The 21,685-nt window shown below is 46.6% G+C and overlaps 1 protein-coding gene across 11 annotated transcripts in view; it reads left to right on the forward strand.

Moving 5' to 3' along the window:
- Positions 1-21,685, forward strand: part of AFF2 (AF4/FMR2 family member 2) — a 455,939-nt gene that overhangs the window by 407,852 nt on the left and 26,402 nt on the right. For all 11 annotated transcript variants that reach the window (XM_023249262.2, XM_023249264.2, XM_023249266.2 and 8 more), the window contains 3 exons: positions 14,848-15,007; positions 16,708-17,724; positions 18,963-19,084. In XM_023249262.2, coding sequence (XP_023105030.2) covers positions 14,848-15,007; positions 16,708-17,724; positions 18,963-19,084 — 1,299 coding nt within the window. The remainder of the gene's footprint in view (positions 1-14,847; positions 15,008-16,707; positions 17,725-18,962; positions 19,085-21,685) is intronic.

Raw genomic sequence — 21,685 nt, forward strand, 5'->3', positions numbered from 1 at the left:
GTATTGTCTTGCGTGGCACATAACCATAATTGTATCAGACTTATATTACATTCTCCATATCTTCATAAAACACGATACTAGAAAAGAACCTATGTTGAATCACAACTCATAAAAACCATCAGACCAATAAATGAATAAACCACAGTGTATAGGCCATCGTATTAAAGGAAAGTAAAATCACAGAGCAAAAGTTGCTTTGGTCTCCTCTTGCAGATCCGTGTACAATTTGGAAACACAATTAACACAGGACGGGCTCCCGAAGATGCAGTCTCTAAAGAAAGAGCACAGCAAGGGAAGCATTGATTTAAATCTCTGTGTGTTTCAGATGATACCGGTGCCATTTCTTACCCTTCTAGAGTAACGTTAATAACATGCAAATTACAGGAACTTGGGTTCGTTCTCCCTGTTCGTTGTGGAATGGAGTTACCTTAACTATTTGAAATATAAATATTGAAAACTTTTAATTATTTGACTTGTTATTTTTCATAGAGTATTCTGTTATAGGCATATAAGATATTTAGGGGGCATTTGGGGGGAAATTTCTCCATTAAAATGACTCAAATAACTCAGAAAGACATGTACTGGAAACATTTCTAAAAATGGACTTTCTCAAGTCATTTTAAAATACAATTCAGAAAGAAAAGGCCATTAAAAATGGAAAATATTATGGGGAACAATGAGACTTTTACAAGTAAGATACCAGAACGAGACAAAGGAGAAGGAAGAGGAAAGAGAAAAGCAAAGTGATTCTATGCCTTATTATTTCTCTTGACAAGAGAAAAAAAAATTACTGAAAATATCAAAGCGATCATTGGCACTAGATCTGTACAACTAGAAGAGTATCTTAATTCTATATATGCCATAGCTCCAACACCAGGAATCGATCATAGTCCTACCACCGACTGGAACCCCATCAGTTTGTGCCAGCTTTATTCAGGTAGGATTGGCAAGTAAACTCCTACAAATTTCAGATGTGCGCGATGTTGTTTTCATAGACATATGCATTATGGCACGAGCACCACAGTCAAGCTGATTGACACATCCAACACCTCACAGAATCACCTTCTCTGTGTGCGGTGATATCTACTCTCTTAGCAAATTTCAATTGTACAATACACTCTTATGAACTATGGTCACCATGCTGTGCATTAGATCCCCAGAAGCAATTCATCTTGTAACTGAAAATTTGTACCCTTTGACCGATGTGTCCCTTTTTCTCTCAACCGCCCAGTCCCTGGTGACCACCATTCGACTCCCTGTTACTGTGAGCTGGGCGTTTTTCTTTTTTTTTTTTTTTTTTTAGATTCCACCTGTAAGTACTACAGGCAGTGCTTTTCCTTGCGTCTGGCTTCTTTCGCTTAGCATAACGTCCTCCAGGTTCATCCGTGTTGTTGCAAATAGCACGATCTCCTTCTTTCGTAGGGCTGAGCAATATTCCATGGTAAATTCATACACTGCGTTTTCTTTATCCATTCATCTGCTGGTAGAACAGTTATGTTGTGTTCGCGTATCGGTGTTCGTGAGTTTCGTGGCTGAGAGAGTCCCCATTTCCCTTGGCTACTTGATGAGTCTTGTCCAACAGATCAAAAAATAACCACCGTTTCGGTTCTCTCAGACTTGTTTTGCGTTTATATATTATTTGTAAAATATGTGAGAACTTGAGTAATAGCTCATCCTCGTACATGTGAATGTACATTTGTGTATCCTCCTAAAACATGACTTGAACCCAAATAGGGGCTAATATAAACCTTGGCCCACAACAATATCTTCTGTATTACATGTCTAATGCCTAGTATGTACTACAGAAGTCAACATTTCTGTCCTTAGCCAGCTAATAGCAACATTACTTTTTAAACTAATATTACGTACCTCACTTGGATTTTAGCTAATTGATGTATGCACACTCACACATACTGTCACTCACAGGCACATGCACACACACACTCACACACATACACACACACTTATCCATGGGCACACACACATTCTCTCTCATTCAGACACCTTGAATTTAATCATAGCTGTCTGAAATATATATTGGAACATAATTGTCGTCAAAGGGAATTTTCCAGCATATAACCTTTCTGGAAAATATTCCTCCCAACACTTTTTTTTTTGGTCCCATGTTTCCAACTGGCAGAGTAATGTACCTGGATCTTGTCATCATGAAGCTAGAGCAGTGTAGACTCCTGGAAATGAAACTGAGATGTTGCCATGGAATTTGAGATAGTGATACCATCAGGCTAGAAAACATAGTCACATCTCACTAAAAGTACATGCCTCGTGTGGTTTGCAAGTGAGCATATCTTTCTTGTTTTGGGTGTTTAATGCCCCTAAGTTGTGAATGCTTTGTCTTCACTGTAAATCCTTAAGATGTACCTTTGTTTGGGCTTAGCTGGTGGGGGCCCTGTATAATCGTGACCTGCTGTTGACATGACTCTTGGGACATGCACCTTCCCAGGTTTTTCTGCTGAGCGCGAATGTAATTTGCTTAGCCTCAGAAGGCATTTTTAATTGTCAGTTTTTAAAGTCCTTTTTATTCTAAACTCCACCTTCTTTGGAATTGCTAAATCTCCCAAATTCTCAGCATGACAAATTTCTCCACATGACAGATTCCTCTTAATGACAAAACCAAACACCCTGACCTTATTACTACCAGCCTGTTGGTCATTATCACAGATCCTGCTAGTTCTTGGAGAAATGCCTAAGTTTGTTTCCATTTCTTTCTAGGTCAGCTTTTAAATGGCTCTGTGTTCATTTGTAATACCGGATTGCCATTCTTGTTGCTGTTGAGCTAGAGTCACATGTAAGCCCTGCCATTCCACATACGAGAGTCACTGTTGAATAAGGCTACCTATACCCGGCTGTCTCATTGCTGGTGGCTGCGATCGGACGTCTGCTCTCGATGTCAAAAGCAAGCTGGGTGCAAGATGACGCAAGTGTGGTCCCCTCTTCTTCTCTCATTTGCACTTGACCTCCTTTAATTTAGCATTGATGAGAAGGGAGGCTGTTAGCTGGAAGGCGAGATTTTTGGGCAGATAGCATTACAGGATTAAGAAGATCCAGTGTTTCTTTGGCTGTCATTCAAAATAACAGGCGTAGGAAATTCTGTTTAAAATAGCTGGGCTTTTTGACTCAAAGGGCTTCTGTACAGAAGATTTCGGATGTCAGCTTTAAATATGACATTGATAGTCTTAGGCAAAGAATGAGAGTGAATTCTTGTAGGATCTGTCGTTTTTTTCCTGCCTGTTTATTAATGGTCTTTGTGATTTATAGTAAACGCTGGGGAGGATTTTCAGGCCCATTTATCATGGGAAGGGAACACCTTCTTGTTCTTAATGTGAGTGTGTCATAATTAGCAAGGCATGTGGGCTAGGAGATTTAGTTCTATCTTTTGTGAAAGTCCTTCCACCTCATATTTAATCCCAAATTGATTGAATATTTTTTCTTCCATGAGGAAATTAATTATGCCACTAGAAAAACCATCAAGTCGAAAGGGAGTTAATATCAAGCCCAATGTAGACTGGGCTGGTTAATGTATCAAAATGATATGACAAGAGTAGCTCACATTTCACACAAATCGGAATAATGGAATCGTCATTTTAATTAAGAACAGGGAGGTCTGTGTGTATGTGTAGCGCTCATTTTCAGTCAGGGCCACACCATTTATTTCCTATGTTCATGCACATACGTGCACTCTGCAACCCATCGACGCTGTTGCTCTAAATACCAATTACGTTAAAAATGTCCATCCAGGGAAGTTGCATCTTGCCATGGAACTGAAGCTGAAAAGAGAGGCAGGCACTGTGAGGGAATAGCATCCATCCAACCAGCTGAAAGGTTACAAATCTATCATTAGGCAACCCGTTTGCCTAATCATTTTCATCACATGAACTTCTGATCCAGGATGTCCTGGTGTTGCACGGGCCCGCCTAAGTATTGCCTTCTGTTGAGAGTCCGCAGTACAGAGACATTTCAGGTTAAGTATTGTTCTTTCCCACGTGACCTTGTCTGCACTGACTTTCTGTTCACTATGAGCCATTTGGGGTGTTATGTTGCACAATTTAGTTGGGTGGGCAAAAGGGTTAGCCTGATGAAATAATTTGAGAATAATTAAGTAATAAACAGTGATGCAGTTGGTGAAAAGACATCAGAACAGGTAGGTATCAAGGAGAATTAAAGTCATTGGAGAAGACCTTATTTTATTTGAATTTGAGCTTAAAAGATAAAGATTTCAGCAAACAGAAGAGGGAGGAAGAAGTCTCATTCCAGACAGAATAAACAGGCTAAGCAAAGACATGGGAGGAAGTGCGGGAGGACGGAGGGGACAACGGTAGCCGATGTGCTGGGACTAGAACAAGAACCGGCACCAAGGTAGGGTGGGCAGTGGACACATCTTGGCAAATCCTGTGGAGAAGAGCACATCTACCCGTGAGCGAGTCGCTGTGAACTCTAAAACCAAGAGCTCTCATGTTGTATGTGGTCCCTGGGACCAAGTGCCAAAGAAGTCAAAGCTTTTGGTCCAACAGGGAGCAAGGTCAAGGAGAGTGAGGAAAGAACACCTGGTTTGCGATGGGAAGTGGGCAGGACGGGGGTCGGTGGTCACCACTGAAAGCAGTTTCGGTAGGTCAAAGAGTTACAGAGCCTGATTACTGGGCTTATAGAAGTTTCTAGGAGCGAGGATGCAGAACCAGCCTGTGTCGACCACATCTTTAAGAAGTGTCACGGTGGAGGAAGATCAGTGACCGTTTCCCGATTTGGAACTTGCAGCCTCGTCCCACCCAGAAAGGCTGTCTGAGTGGCTTCCGTTCCTCATGGTTATGTGTTATGTTCCCGCCTCTTCCTTGTGGTAGGGTAACACGCTGCAGTTTTGCAAGTTGTAAGTTTTGCTATTCACTCGAGTGTCTTAATGCTGATGTTTGTGATATGTGCCAGGCACCGTTATGCAGGCACTTTTAGTAAGGACACTGCATGAGTTTTATTTTAGAAATTATGTGTGTGGCTTTGAATGCCATTCATTGAATTCCCTGCCATCCCACATACAGGACGGTTATTACCTTTATAATTAAAATTTTTTATTTTAAAAGCACACATACCAGTATTCATAAATGTAGAGGGTGTTATTGGAAGAATCCTAAGAAATGGCAACAGTGAAAAAGGGGTGATGGGACAGTAGAAGGTCAGAAGATCTACTTTTCATTGTATCCCTTTCAGTATCTTTTGAAGTCAATTTCATGTTTATTATCTATTTAAAAACAAATACAATTTTTGAAAAAACACAAGGATGTGAAACATAAAAGGCATTGAAATTTCCCCTACTGGGGCGCCTGGGTGGCTCAGTCAGTTAAGCGTCCGACTTTGGCTCAGGTCATGATCTCACAGTTCGTGGGTTCGAGCCCCACATCAGGCTCTGTGCTGACGGCTTGGAGCCTGGAGCCTGCTTCAGATTCTGTGTCTCCCTCTCTCTCTCTTCCCCTCCCCCCCTCAAAAATAAATAAACATTAAAAAAAAATAAATGTTCCCTAGTCGGTCTTCACAAACTCTTCATGTATGTGAAAGAGTCATCTGCTAGGCTCCAGGAGGTTTGTCATTGGAGTCAAACGGAGCAAGGTTTTCCTGGCATAAAGCATTGATGGCCTTCAGTGCTTTCAACGTCACATTCTTGCAGACTGTCTCATTTGGTCCCTTGAGGAACACCTTTGGAATTAATTCTGTGTCCCTGTCGCTTTTCGATATGATGGCGACAGTGGGTTCTGTAGTGGATCCATGATTCCTTTCATTTGCTCAGGCACACTTGCCATTGCCCAAATAGTCACAATAGCCTGGTGAAGCCCCCTCCCCCCCCCCTCGGATCCCAACCACATAACTTTGGCTGTGAGGTCCTGGAGCTTTGTGGGCAAAATGGGGAGGATACCTGGTCCACATACACCCCACTCAGTGTTCTTATAGCAACGAAATGAGGTCATGGGGGTGAAAATGCTGGAACATTATCAAGTGCCCTGCACTTAAAAACTATTTTGGTCTTGTTGATCCAATGATGACAGTATCCTTTTGGGACCATAGAGACAGACGGTAGGCAGTGGATACACCCAGGGACCATCTTCGCAGAAATCTACAGAGAAGATTTCTTCAGGGCTTTACTCTAGGGTGTCTTAGGTGCATGAAGCATTTTATAGTGTGTGTGTGTGTGTGTGTGTGTGTGTGTGTGTGTGTGTATGATGAAGCCTCTGGCCTTAGAAGCTTACCCTCTAAATCAAGTGTCTGTGATGCATCAAGTAACAAATCAGACATGAAGGGCAGCAGACAGTACTGATAAGGAGATTGGCATTGAGAGACGTCAAAGAAGAAGTGGAGTCTAGGGAGACACTGGAAGAGGGATGCCCACTTCCCAAATCAAGAGGCAGGGGCTCGTGTTGAGCTGCTCCGCCCCTATCTCCAGCCTGCTTTGTCCTCTCCTAGAATATTCAGCTTGCCTACTGCCCAGGCTCTTCTGCCCATCTCTAGACCAGTTCTGTGGATACAGGGAAGAGAGCCCTGCGTGGAAGCAGCTTCTGGGTTTGGGTCACCCGGTCAGGGCACATACCCTGCTTCACCTACGATTTGTGACTGATGGAATTCTTTGTTGGAAGGCTTCGACCTTGTTAGAGATTCCTAGCATCTGGCTGTCTCTGGGATCCTTATGAATGCAAACTGCCAATCATTCCTTCTCTGCTTTGCTTGGAGACCAGGACTCAAGGGAGGCGGCGTTCACGTCCACTTGCCTGCCTTTGCTCTCTCCCTCGCTCCCATTTTTTAAAAAACGTACTTTAAAGGCAAAAGGGACAAAAATACTCGGCTGTGTATGGTTTTTTCCCACCTGTTTAGCTGTTTGATTGAAGCAGCTCCGACTGCTAGTGGAGAAGTCTGTGTGGTTTTTAATTATTTCCAGAAAATTTTAAATATCAGTGTATTCTCCCAAATGCGGAGTGTGATGCTCTCGAGACATAGCTGGCCCATTAGCCAGCATTGACCAGCCTTCCCGGGAGCACGCTGGCACCCTCCGCGGCGCTGTCGCACCTTGGGCTGCGTTAGGCGGAAGCCAGATGCCTTGCTTTTTGGCTTTCTTTCATTTCTTTGAAGCTGCACATTGAATTGTGTCCCATAATATCCTTAAAACTAGTTTTCACCTTGCCATTGTTTGGTACTCAGTCTCAGTGTTGTCAGCTATAAAATGGAAGTCGTAAGAGGGTCTGCCTCACAGGACGGTCGCGAAAGTGGGGGCCCAGCGGTGACCATCCGTGCAATGCAATACCTCCCTTACGCTCGGCGAGGATAGTGGCAAGCCGCCTTTTGAGCCTCGCAGTGATCCGTATGCCACATTCAGAGGAAACAATCATGCATTTGGCCACCTAGTGGCGCGGGCAGGTAGCCCTTAGGATGGTTGTAAGCCTATCAGAAGGAATCTGAGAAAAACTCTTCAGGCCCAATTGCCCAAATGAACTTGATAGAATTTGAACTTAAACTTGACCAGGTTAGATTTAAAGTGGCATAAGGTGGTCAAATTTATCTGTTGCTGACGGAGGACATGATAGTTGTGGACATTTAAAATCCACAGGTGACCTCCAAATGGTGATTTTGCCCTCAGTTTCAAATCCACCAACTTATGTTTTGCCCCAGCAGCTTATGTCTGAGTAGCCCATGTAGGTTTTAGGCTCGCTCCTCTCTGTGCAGCCCACCGATCAGAAATATCGGCATCACCTGGGAGTGTAGTAAAAATGCAGAACTCAGGCCCCATCGGGGCCTAGCTAATTCAAGTCTGCACATTAATGAGTCTCCCAGTGATTCATGCATACGCTAAAGCTTGAGAAGCCTCAACTAAATGTGCTCACTCGGTCCTCTCGCTGCCTGTGATATAGTAGACCCATTTTACAGGCAAAGAATCTGAGACCCTATGTTAAGTGCTTAGTCTAAGATCACACAATAATAAAGTATCCAAGGTGACATTCAAGAGATCCTCTGACTTCCAATCCCACGCTCTTCCCACTAGACTAAAACTACTTCTTTAAAACCAGTAGGGGAGGGAACTGTCTGTTGGCTGGATGGGATGCTCCCTGATTCATGAAACTTACCAGCCTATTAGATGTTTAAAATCAAAAACAAAAACAAAGCAGTAGAGGAAACGTAGCTATTTCGATGTGTGAAATAGCCTGAAAATGGAGACAGGCCACAAGCAGGAATAGAAGACAAGGGCCTGGGTCTGGTCAGTCTCCAGAAAGGCTAACCAAACAGGGGTGCCTGGGTGGCTGAGTCGGTTAAGCGTCAGACTTCAGTTCAGGTCATGATCTCACGGTCCGTGAGTTCGAGCCCCACGCCGGGCTCTGTGCTGTCAGTTCAGAGCCTGGAACTTGCTTTGGATTCTGTGCCTCCCTCTCTCTCTGCCCCTCCCCCACTCACGCTCTGTCTCTGTCTATCAAAAAATGAATAAACATTAAAAAAAATTAAAAAAAGAAAGGCTAGCCAAACCATACTGGTTGCAAATCAAATGTAATTACGAGAAGCCATTGGCAAAATCACTCATCAGTATCCATCACCTCAGAAAGGAAGTAGGTGTCGGGTAAGTTAGGACAAATGGGCATTTCCACTCCTTATGAAAGTTCCAAATGATCGACTCACAGCTTCTCCAGAAGTTCATCACCCATTGCTGTGGCACTAATCTACTAGTGCCTTCCTGACACCGAGCTCTGCCTCCTAGAGACCCTGCGATTACATGGGGGCCACCCAGATTATCCAGGCCAGGATCGTCTCCCCATCTCAAATCCTGAATTTCTTCATATCTGCAAAATCCCTTTTGCCACATGAGGTACCATAGTCACAGGTTCTAGGGATTAGGACGTGGACACGGTTGGGGGGAGTCATTATTTGGCCAACCACAGCTCTCATCAGTCGGTCAGGGCTTTGAACAATGTCACGTTCAGTAACACCAGGACCGGACAAAAGGGCAACACCCAGTGTGCGCACGTTGGGCAACGACAAACTCTGGTGTGGCCTGAATTACAGCTGGACAGTGATTCTCTGTGCGCTCATCAACAGCGTCAGTCCATTACCACAAAAGATGCTTGATCCTGAGTTGCTGGTGATAATGTTGGGGTATGAAGCATTTTACTTTCAAACTGTGTTTGGGGGCCACCCACCCCAGAGAAGAGGACACACTACTGGGAACACCCTCTCCCTACTATCTACCCTATTCCTGTTTCCACCAGGGCAACTCTGCCTTTATCTGTTTTATGTATTATGCCTCTGCATATACTCCTTTGCCCCAGGGCTATCCCTTTGCAACTTGATGATGACGTCAAATATGGAAGCATTTCAAATCATCTGGTAGACAGACGTTTGAACCCTGTAAAACTGGAAAGGGGTCATGTTGCTGAAATTCACAAGTCTCAACTAAAGACAAGGGTTTAATAATACAGGACTCCCCGTCAAACACCTCCTGCTACTTGCCTCGGGCACATTCTGGGCCTTGTGAAATATGTTGCCAAGACCGGTACCTGGTCGGACCCTTGCTTGTCGGACCCTTCCCATGTACGTCTCCCACTAAAAAGTTGTCATCCATTCTGGAACCTTTCTTTTTTGATGCCCACACAGCTTGATTGAGTAGAATGGCCAATTCATCATCCCTGTTTCTCTCCTGAGGAAGGAATTTACAGTTAAATTAGGATTAGAATCAGTACTGATGCAGATGTTTGGCTTTCTGGGAGCTGTTAATCTGAATTAGTGAAAAGTCTGATTTATAAACTAGCCCCACAGAAATGCAGCCTTAATCCTCTAAGGCTCACACAAGAGCTCTGTGACTGATAAAGTGTTGCCAAGAGCAGCCTTAAGGAGCACATTGGATTGTGCAGACATCTCCTCACACACTTCGTCTATGGTCCTAAAAAGTCCCCCGTAAAATTCCCTGTACGCTGTACTTTCATAAGGATCAGAATCTTTGAGTTGGAGAACACCTTAAAGATCATCCAAGCCCACTTGGGACCCACGATAGAAATCTTTCTACCGTGTTCTCTGTTGCCAGCTATCTGGTCATCTAAAGGTCTTGAGCTCGCGGGCCTTCAAAGCCTTGGCTTCTCTCTGTGACCAGCTGTAGATTTTTTTAAGTTTATTTATTTATTTTGAGACAGAGAGAGCATGAGCAGGGGAGGGGCAGAGGGAGAAAGAGAGAGCCAATCCCGAGCAGGCTCCTCCGCTGCCAGTGCAGAGCCCGACACAGGGCTCGTGGTCTCGCGAGCCTGTGAGATCAGGACCTGAACCAAAATCAAGAGTAGGACACGTAAGTGTCACCACCCAGGCGCCCCTGACCTACAGCCCCAGCTATAGGTTTTTAAAAGTCTTCCCTGACGTTGAGGTGAAATCTTCCAGACCAGATGTCCAGCTCATTGGTCCTGGTTTTACCTTGGCCCTCAGAACAAGCCCACCCCCTCTCACACAGGACAGACCTTCCGGGGTTTTGAAGACTGTCGTCATAGGAACACCCTCCTCCCTGCCCCCGAGTCTTCTCCAGGCAGAGTACCCCCAGTTCCTTCCTATGGCTTTCGAACTATCTTACGGTATCGTGACCTGAGTCCTTTATTGCAGAAAAGGCCTGGTCAGCGTAAGCATAGAGAGACTGTCATGTCTAGAGATTAAGGTACTTGGACTTGCACTTACAACCCATCTTTCTCCTCTGGGATGCTCAAGCCTTCCACACCAGCGCCAACCCTGCCTGGAGAAGGCATCGTCAATGCCCCCTGGACTTCTGTCCCACTGGCCTACTCTTTGATCCCTCTCCCTAACCCTGCATTTCCCCACTAGGGTCTTTGACTTGCCAAGCCAGCCCCTTTGCACTCCGTCTGGCCTGCGACCACGAAGACCTATCACATGGGGTTGGGGTTAAAATGAGGCCTCACCTACTCAATGAAGGCTTCTTACCCTGATGAACACAATAGCAGAATCTGATCTCTGGAAAGGTTGAGCAGCTGACTTTGAAGTTGTTACAAATGTGGGTCCTTTGAGAAGTTTTATTACATCGGGGTGAAGTCCAAGAGCACAGTTTTAATATTTACAGACTCGGGAGTTAGACAGTTTAATACATCGAATGTTAATGATTTTTAGTATAACACATTATCTTTGTCGTAACCACTAGCATTCTTTTAAAAAGCAGTTTAGTAAAATACGAGAGGAAATGGTGCGTGGGAAATAATTCTAGTACAGTTTGGCAAATGAAGAATGTGTGAACCGCACATTAGTCCATCTCCTAGGCAGAATCAAGTATGGCATGCGCTAGCTTCACTCGTAGCCACTTTAATATACATTTGGAAAATAAACTGGCGATGTCTGAAAATAAATGTAGCAGAAGGGGGACTTTAACTAGCTGCACAGCTAACGGGTTTCGGCGGAGACCTGTGATGATTTGCCAAGTTGAAAGTTCCACCGTGGATTCCAGACAAGAATGTGGCCCTAGGCCAGTCATTCTGTTATTGATGTTTGTACTGCTTGTGAAGACGGTGTTTCGGTTTTGTATTCATTTTTGGTTCCCGGGAGCTGCTCCAGCTCGGTGCTAGGTGGGCCCAGAGGAAGTGAGGGTCAGATACACTCAAATACGTGGCTTGCGTTCCTCAGCAAGCGGGGTGCAGCCAGATTCTCCAGCAAGCCTGGGAACAGCAGGTAGATAATAGAGGTATAAGAAGGTACTGGGGAGCGCAGTTTTGCTTCCATTTTAAACGACTGTTATTCCCTCCCACGATCACTGGCTCTCCCTGTTTCCAACCGTGCAACTGCCCAGAGAAAGCAATTCTTTCTCATTAAGATGCTCCAGTCCTTCACCCCCAGTTTGAGTCCTCTTTGTGTCCTCTCTGAATTCAAGTCCACTTTCCCTCTCACCCCTACGTATCCACGTTCGTCAGTGTGGATCTGAAAAGCTGGTGAACCTCTTCCTGTTCTTTCTACACTACTTTCCTTTAAGGGATCATTGTCAATATTGACTGGCCGTGGGGTCCTTCCTGAGGACACAGCAATAGATTTAGCTGTAAGAAGTCTTAGGGAAAATAATTTCCGGTCTCATTTTATTGGGTCTCAATCAAGGTTACTCTGAGGTTTGAAATGGTCTTTATTTCATGTCTCTATCTATCTATACTTAACTTAGACAAATAGTTAGAGTCAGTTTTTCATATGTGGTTTCTGTCCACATCTACAATCCCTTAATCAAAATTCTGAAATTGAAAAAGTCCTAAGAGCTTTCATTTTCAGTAACTTTGAGACAAACTCACTTCACGGCAGAGCCCAACCTCAACTGATGTGCAGATATTTATTTAAAGTTTTTACTCCTCTTAACTGATGATGTTACGGTAACAATATTAATGAGTTTTTGAGTTTTATGAAAGGGTGCTTCCCCAGATCCCACTTGAGGTAATATATGTATATACACACACATACATACATATATATATTCACACATATACATATATATATACATACACACACTATATATACATATATATATATATATATATATATACGGTATATATGGTATATTCACATCAAAATCTAAAAAATCTGAACATCAGAATTCTTCTCCCCTTCAAAGGGCTTTGGATAAGGAACAACTGTGTACAAATGCACACATACAAGTTTCCAACTAAGTCCATGAAGCTTTACTGTGATGTAACTGATGAATAAGTTTATTCTGGTAAATAAAACATCTGTGTTTTATGTATATCACCTCAACGCATTTGGTTGTAAGGGAATAATCCCTGGGATTGTTTTGTTTCTTATAGCAGTTGCTCGAGAATAATCCAGTAAATGGAAACGCTATCCAGAAATATTCCAAAGTAAATCTAGAGTCGAGTTTGGTAATACTAGGATGGCCTGAGTCTTATGAGAATGCAGAAATGAATGCAGCTATGAAAGGAAACTAGGTGACCACTTTTCACTTGCAAATCATGAGTATGAGGTCGATTTTCTCGCAGTCCAGCGGCCAGTCAGCTCAGGCCAGTGGATGCTCTGTGCTGGACTTAAAACTTTACTTGGGGGGAATCAAGGCCAAGTTAGCATAACGGCTGGACTGGTCTCATTAAATCTGTTCCCTCGGCCTTTATTTAGTAACCAAAGACAAAAGCAATTGATTAGATTTAGAGGGTGCTTTGCATAAATACAGAGTTTTTACTGCCATTAAGGAGAGTTGTAGGTCCCTGCCCCCGCTGTCCAGGACACACACACATGCACACGCGCGCGCGCGCACACACACACACACACACGCGTGCGTGCACTTTCCCAGGAGATACAGTCCCCTATTTCCTCTGCTTCCCCTAATCTCTTGGTGTGTTTGGCAGAGAAATGTACTTTCGGATAGCATTTACTTAGCAGATAGCATTTTAAAATGAGCTTTGCTATATGAAAGAAAATACCTACCTGGGAGATTAAAGGGGCAGTCTTTAGGGAGGCAAGGTACATGGAATGAAAAGGCTCTCTGCACGGGATAGTGACTGACAAGGGGCCCATGCTGGCTTAAAAGGGATCCTGTTCCTTCCCAATCAGCGGCTGAGTATGGAGAAAAAAATAGCCACTGCTGAGGGGGGCGGATGGGGGCAGGCAAGCAGTCTTGGGCAGAGGGGTCCTTTGGGGTCCTTCTTGCTCCAGTTTGAAGGTGGGACCACAGGACGAGATGCCCTCCGGGACTAGAACTGTACTCTCCTGACTGATCTGAGGGGGGAGAGCCGGGCCAGGAGCATGAGCGGCCGTGAGCCCCGGCCGATGGGTGGGCCGGCCCGCTGGCCCAGCAGTGACACTGCTCTGGCCCCCGGCCCCGGCGTCACCATGATGAAACTTCCCTCCAAAGAGGGTATTGGGCTCATGAGATGGGAAGATGAGAGCCCTTCCAACTTCCTGAGGTTGCAGCCCCACTTGTGACACTGAGCCAGAGGGCAGGGGGCCGTGACAGAGCCCAACATGCCAAGCGGCAGCAGAGGCTGATCTGTTACGAGCACGGGGAGCAAACGATTAGTAAGAAGACTGTTGATTAGCATCAAAGGCAGAGTGTGAATGGTATCAATTTTCAAATGCTTTGCTTGGTCAGCTGTACAAATTTGAAATCCGTCATTAGACTTGCTCGGTCCTTTATGACCATAACCTCCCGGTAAGAGTCTTACAAAGAGTTTACAAATATTGGGATGAAGGCGGCCGAGAAATGGGGACTCCGGTCACCTGGGTGCTGGGTGCCGGGCACCTGGCAGGGAAGACGCTTCCCACAGTCCCTGCCCTTGGTGTTCTCCCCTCACTTGTCCAACTCACTGGGGGGGCAGAGGCAAGCCTCCCTCCCTCTGGACCTCAGTTTCCTCCGATTCAGATGGGGGTTGAATTCACTCATCCTCGGCGAGAGAACTAACTATACTGTGTGTATAACTGAGATCACAGCCCCTTGACAGACCTCTGGGTTTCTGAACGAGATGGCACCCGGAAATGAAAAATTATCTCAACTAAAAACAACACGGGACCATTAAGAATTTAAGGCTGCATGCGGCATATGGTATGTGTATCTGTGTCAGGAAGGCATGCAACCTTGGTCTAAAGTTTTCACGTGGAATGCGGGAGGCAAGGCCTTCCTGAGAGGGGAGGCAGTGTGACGGAACCTGAGGAACTTGGCCGCACGTTTGACCTCCGGCCGCTCACGGGGCCTCCTGAGCCTCACGTTTCCCACGTGTGGAATGGGACGGTGGGCTCCATTCTGCCTGTATCCAGCAGATCGTGGGTCCTTATGCCGAACGTGGCCGCGGGGGTGCTCTTTGCCCGCTGATCCGAGACTAAATGAGGCGGCGGATGATGTCATTTTTCTTTCAGCCCGCTCTTGGCCACTCCTCAGCCCCCACCTGCGGTGCAAGCCGGCGGGGGCTCCGGCAGCTCCAGTGACTCTGAGAGCAGCTCCGAGTCAGACTCTGACACTGAAAGCAGCACCACTGACAGCGAGTCCAATGAGGCGCCTCGTGCGGCCACGCCAGAGGTGGGTGAAGCGTCCAGGGCCGCGACCATGATTTCCCTGTCACCCACGCACACACACGCACACATACGCACACACGCTGTCGGCACGATGAATACTTCAGGAAGGTATTTGGGTATTTGACATCATTTTTTCCCTCGAAAACGTGTGTATGCAGAGTCCCTTCAAGAAAGACATTTCTTGCCCTGTGACTCCCTTAGCTTGTCTGAGCCTCAAGCCTCGTCATGTGTAAAATCTGGAGGAGTGATACCTGGGATAGCAACTTCTCTTTTGAGAGAACCAGTCAACACCCACTTCTGGTCGTGGGGACACCACCCCTTACTCCAGGTTGAAGTGCTGAATTGCTGCTTGGCAAGTAAGACCCAAGAAATGTGATGGATTTTTTTTTTTAATTTCAATTTGCAGCCTCCAAGTGTATTTGATAATAATTCATGAACACATTTAACACAGCTCCATAAAATGCCAAAATTATACTTTTGAAATAAAAAATGTGCTCTTCCCCTCCCTTCCTCTCTCAGTCCAGAATAACCCCTCAGTTCCCCCAAGCCTGCGCCTCGTACAGCAAGCAGGTCCGTCCAGGGCTCTGTGGACACTCGTTTGTAATAATCTGAACGTGGACCATGTGCCGGGCTCCTTGAGAAGCCCTTGACCTGCTGTTTTTCATGTTATGCTCAGAACAATCCTCTGGGGTCCTCGCTATCCTTATCCCCATTTTATAGAATAAAGAATAAGGTTCTGAGAGATTGAGAGAGAACTTTCCCAGCATCTCCCAGGTGGACACTGGGAGACCCAGGACCGAAATCGGGCTCTGTGCACCTGCCAGAGCTCATGCCCTTAACCAGCAGTGGCAGCCGATACGATTTCCTCGACCCTTCCCTGCCATTGCCCTGTGCGGGTTGGAATCCCAGCTACTCAAGTGTTTTTAATTCTGTCACCCTCTGTTGGCTGGTGCCATAAGCCTCAGCTGACGGCTTTCAGAAGAAGAGCGGTTCTAATAAAAATGATGGCTCTTTTAGTTCAACAGGCAGAATTCAGAGTTGGGAATCAAGCACCTGAATTGTACGCGTCATTTCCGTGGCTTAACAGCGGACGCTAATGCCTGCATGCATGTCCCCATAAATTGGTTATTGCCCATACACTGACAAAAATGCAGTGTTTTTTTCTTTTTTGGAAGTCAGATCTTTTCATCCTTCAGTAAAAAGAGAAAAGGCTTGTTCTTTTTGCAGTGAACTGCAGCGTCGTATAGGAGGCACCGGCACTTTGGCAGAGAGGAAGCCTTTCCTTTTGAATTACATGTGAGGCACGTTTGCATGGGTCTTCAGGACCCGAGATCATTACTTCTGCCTCCTGGTGAGAGGTTGGGCAATGAGTCCCACCAAAGGATTTGGGGACCAGGTTTCCCTGCCAGGCCTCCCTGCCCGCTCTCTGGAAAAACCCTCTGTGAAGAATTCTTTCCTTCCTGGCCAGAGTGGAGAATGTTTTCAGAAGAGGAGTAGACATTTGTTGGAATAAGTAGAGCGGGGCTGGGTTGTGGAGTCTTTGTCTACCTGGGTAATTTGATTAGTGTGGATTCCATGTGTGTTTCTAAATGTGTGAATGGGCACTTAACACGCACAGCTTCTATCAGCACTCGGTGTACCGAGTGTCCGTCCAGATTCTTCCAAGAGGTGAAATTCTTTCTTGCTGTCGTTTCTCATCCGCAGCCTGAGCCGCCCTCAACCAACAAGTGGCAGTTGGATAAATGGCTTAACAAAGTGACTTCCCAGAACAAGTCGTTTATTTGTGGCCAAAATGAAACGCCCATGGAGACGGTTTCTGTGCCTCCTCCAATCATCCAGCCAATGGAAGTCCAGATCAAAGTGAAGACGAACCCCAGCCAGGTCCTGGCTGAACCCAAAGAGAGGCCTCTCCTCAGTCTTATCAGGGAGAAAGCCCGTCCACGGCCTACCCAGAAAACTCCAGAAACAAAGGCTTTGAAGCATAAGTTGTCAACAACTGTTGAGACAGCTTCTCAAAGGACAATTGGAAAAAAACAGCCCAAAAAAGTCGAGAAGAACACCAGCATTGACGAGTTTACCTGGCCCAAACCAAATATTACCAGCAGCACCCCCAAAGAAAAAGAAAGCGTGGAGCTTCCTGATCCACCAAGAGGCCGCAACAAACCATCTGCCCACAAACCAGTCCCTAGGAAGGAACCAAGGCCGAACATTCCCTTGGCCACCGAGAAAAAGAAGTACAGAGGGCCTGGCAAGATCGTGCCAAAGTCCCGGGAATTTATCGAAACGGATTCATCTACATCTGATTCCAACACAGATCAGGAAGAGACCCTGCAGATCAAAGTCCTGCCTCCTTGCATTGCTCCCGGGGGCAATTCTGCCAAATCGAAGGAAACCTGTGGTGCCAGCCTGACCCTCAGCACCTCGGTCAGCAGTAGCAGCAGCAGCAGCAGCAGCAACATATCCGTCAATAGTGAGGAACCAGCTTTTTCGCCCATCCCTGTCATGCAAACGGAGCTTCTGTCCCCTCTACGAGATCACGAGAATCTGAAAAATCTCTGGGTGAAGATTGACCTTGACCTGCTGTCTAGAGTACCCGGTCACAACGCACTGCAAGCAGCACCAGCCAAGCCAGACCCCAAGGAGACTGCGCCGAAGCCCAAGCGCCAGACCGCTGCCGCGGCTGTGGAAAAACCCGCCCCTAAGGGCAAGCGTAAGCACAAGGTAAGCTGTCCCCGGTTGCCTGCCGAGTGAGCATGAGCAGTGGCTGTGTGTTGGCGAACTTGATCTGGAGTCCAATTTGCAAGGAGGCTCATGGCAGTGCATTGCAGCGTTTGGGGAAGGCAATGCTGCTTTCCACGGGAAAGTATTTGACATGACCGGGGAGGATGTGTTAGGAACGGTCCGGGTTTAGCAGGCAGTGTGAAGAGTATCCGATATGGTACACGAAGGATTATGATGTGTAGGAAAGACCATGAAGGCCGTTGCCTTGCCCCAGGTAGCCAGTCCCTGGGATGGGCTCCTTAAGCGACTCCTGCTTTCATGTCCACAGGCCACAGTCCCCACCCTGGCAGCAGCCGGGCACTCAAGTGCTCCTAAGGTCAAAAATGCATTCTCTGGGCCTTGTGAATTTCCCCAGACACACATCAGCATCCCCGCACCTGGGTGATACTTTGATGACCCGGGTTCCTGGCCGACACACAGTCTACCCAGCCCGCTGGGTCCCCTGACCTGTGTGGTTGGCCTGACTTGTGGAAACCTCACCTGCGAGAGGTTAGGGCTGAATTCCAGTGCTACAAATTATCATCAGAAGGAGAGGGATGCCCGGCTTTCTCAGCCAGTAGAGCATGCAACTCTTAATCTCGGGCTCATGAGTTCAAGCCCCACGTTGGGTGTAGAAATTATTTAAAAAAAAAAAAAAAAAAAGCAAAAAAAAAACTATCATCAGAAGGGAAAACCCAAAATGGCCTCTTCCATTTCAAATACCTCTAGGCAAGTGAGTTTGTATCTCATAGGCTCATTCTGTTGTACCTCCAGATCTCAGGGTAGTTTTTTAGAGTAACACCATCTCATCGTGATATTTGGGTAGTATTACTTTTAATGGCTGCCACAGAAAGTCTGGGGCTCTTGCCCTGTCACCGTTTCCCCACTCTTAGGGATGACGGCAGTGCAGCCAGGGTCTGAAAATTATAGATTCTCTTTGCTTTTGGTAGGAGATTCCTGTGCCACCCAATCTTTAGTCAGAGGGTCACATCGCAGCTCAGCTCACTCAAATGCCAACTTCTTGGTAGGAAGTAAGCTAGGCAAGGCCGATTGCTTTTCTTTCTGATCAGAGATGTGCGTTTAACTCCCCTGGCTAATCTAGAAGTTAAAATAGAAGCAAACTGTCTCCCTCGCTCGTGCGTTTTAAATGTCTGCATGTGCCATGTATTTCAAACACTGTATTTTTCTTCCCATTAAAGCCAACGGAAATTGCAGAGAAAATCCCTGAGAAGAAGCCACGTCTGGAGGAGGCCGCCGCTATCTGCCTGCTGCCCCCATGCATCTCACCAGCCCCACCCCACAAGCCTCCCAACACTAAAGAGTGAGTGGTTACCCTGTCTTTGTATGACACCTCGATTGTTCAGATTCTTTAGAAACATCGACTGAAGCCTTTTGTTGGGGGGGGGTGGGGACGGTCCTGTTTCAGAGGGATGGTAAGTAAGAAAACAGAAGTTGCTCAGTCCAGTCCTGACAGCTGTCCCTGGCCACCGGTCTAACGAGGGTGGTGTAAAGGGGGGGGAACACAGGCTGCCACATTTGGGGGGACTCCATGAGCTTTCTAGCCGTGTTTCTTTACTCCAACTCATGTGGAGGACCAAAGTGAACTTTTAGCACTAAGGGAAGAGTAAAAGGAGTAAATGAATTAAAAAGGGACAGAATCAAGAAGCACCCATCACTTGAAGCAGATCACCTGCTTCTGGGCCACTTCTAGTTTTGATAGTGATGGAAACAACCCCTTGGCCTTAACGGGATGCCCCCGATGCTGCTTCGTCTCTGGTGCCATTACTTAACCTTAGTACAGAGCTTGAGGACTAGTAGGTACCTCCTGAACTCCTCGGAGGCCGGGGACATGACACGTTTGTGGAGGCCAGGGAGATGAGGGGCAGTTGTGTGTCAGGGAAAGCCAGCTGAAGATACGTATGTTCGTTACAACCAGCTGGCGCCCCTTCCACCTCTCCCTCTTTGCACCAAAGGGCCAGAGTCAGGCGCAAGGCCCCCTTGTCCCCTCACTCAAATGGCCCCAGCCTTCCTCAGACAAGATCCCCCCTCTGTTGCTACCAAGTGTTGGGACCGAGTTCTTCCATCTTGTAAATATCACTTAACTAACAGTCACGTCAGCTACTGGAACCATTCCGTCTGGATAATTATTGCCATAAATTCATTCAACATTAGAGATTACTTCCATCAAAGACCAGTTTTGGAGCCTATTAGCAGCCCAGAGCAGAGAGGCAATCTGGCTTGCTGCTGCTAACAATTGATTTCACAGATTACTGTTTAACATCAGTGATATGGCATCAATCAGCCACACGTAAGATGTCGGAAATAAGTTTTCAGCTTACATTTGCTTAGCTCCTTGTTGTTTTGAGATGAGAGGTAGGAAAAGGCCAATTACCACGCTACCCACCTGGTATAATAAGATTTGGGCCCCGAGCTGCCCCTCTGCCAGAGGCTCCATAGCGCTTTGTGTGGTGCCTGTGTATCCCGGGTATAACTTCGCTCTGAAACATCCCGTTGCATATTTGGCTTTCTCAGAACTAGAAGCCCCTGCAATGGGGCAAGCTGAGCCCTTCACCACAGAGTGAGCCAGGCCTGTGGGGAAGCGTGCTTCTTCCCCAGTGGTCAAACGTGGTCCTTCCATGGCCCTCCTCCTTTCCTGGAGGACGGACTAAAATGGCGTCGCTGGGTGGTACTACCTTCCCAGTTCCCAGGCTTTGGCCAGTTCAGGCCACTTGAAGCCACCAGGAAAAGGCAGGAGGCATTGCCACAACCATCAGTCTCTGATGCCAGTCTCCCTAAGCAGCCCAGTGACCTGTTATTTCTCCTATGTCGTGGAAGATTGATGACCAACTATTCAGTAAATGTGCCATAATCTGAATTGGCTCTTCATAAAATGGTGTTTCTAACTCATGGTCTTTACGGTCTTTCTGCTTTTGTAGTCGTTAGGAAAGCAGTGTTTACCTGGTAGCATTTATCATTCAGGAGGGGCCCGAAGCAGGTTCTTAGGCTCATCAAACAAATCCATGTCTGCTCTGTCCACTCCTTGTGCCTTGGCGACCCTGCAAACCCCATCCTTGGAAATTTCTATGAGACAGCGTTCACTTTTCTAAATGAATGTTCTAAACCTAGCCAGGAATGCCACACGAGACCATGACAGCTGTGGTTCCTGTCGTCCAGCAGGAGGACCCTGCGGAGCCCCACCCGCACCCCGCATCCCACACCTCCTCAGGAGCTTGAACCATCAGCAGGGCCTCTGAAGCACTGAGTGGTGGTGGGGACACACATCTCTTGTCTGCTGGCTTCCTCTGCCATACACGAAGAGGTGCCCAAAGTGGCAAAAACTGTTCTCGTAGTAAGGCGCCATAATGGTGACAGAGCGATCTGTAGAACATGCTCTCTGGGTAGCCTTCACCAAGGAAGTTATTAAAGGCCCCATGGTTGTAGCTCACTGGCAAACGCATGGAAAGGGGCCCAGGTGACCAATGTCCGCTGCACAGAATGTGCTGGCCTGTGTGCAGCATCCTGTATACAGTGGCAGATGGGAAGGCCTAGCCCGACTGTAGTAGCCACTGGCAAATCCAATGCTTCTAGGGAACAGCTTTGCCCCCTGAAGTCCTCACTACCTTCTCAGGCAGCTCAAGTAGTGGAGGAGTGGCTGTGGCTAACAAACCATTCACCCCCCACCCCCATAGATGCCATGGCGATGCTTAACATCCCTCCATACAAATACCCGGAAGTCCGATGCCTCCGTATTGATTACACTTAGGGTGGCCTGATGTTTGTGGAGCTTCCTCGTGGACAGGAGTCTGAATCCATATGTTCACCATTGTTTTAATCAGACATCACAGCTATCCGAAAATGGTTCTCCGCGTCAAAACAGTTTGCAAAATCCACTGGCAAATATTTTTTTAGTTCATTTTAACTA

This window comes from Felis catus, chromosome X (genome assembly GCF_018350175.1).
Source record: "Felis catus isolate Fca126 chromosome X, F.catus_Fca126_mat1.0, whole genome shotgun sequence".
Lineage (NCBI taxonomy): Eukaryota > Metazoa > Chordata > Mammalia > Carnivora > Felidae > Felis > Felis catus.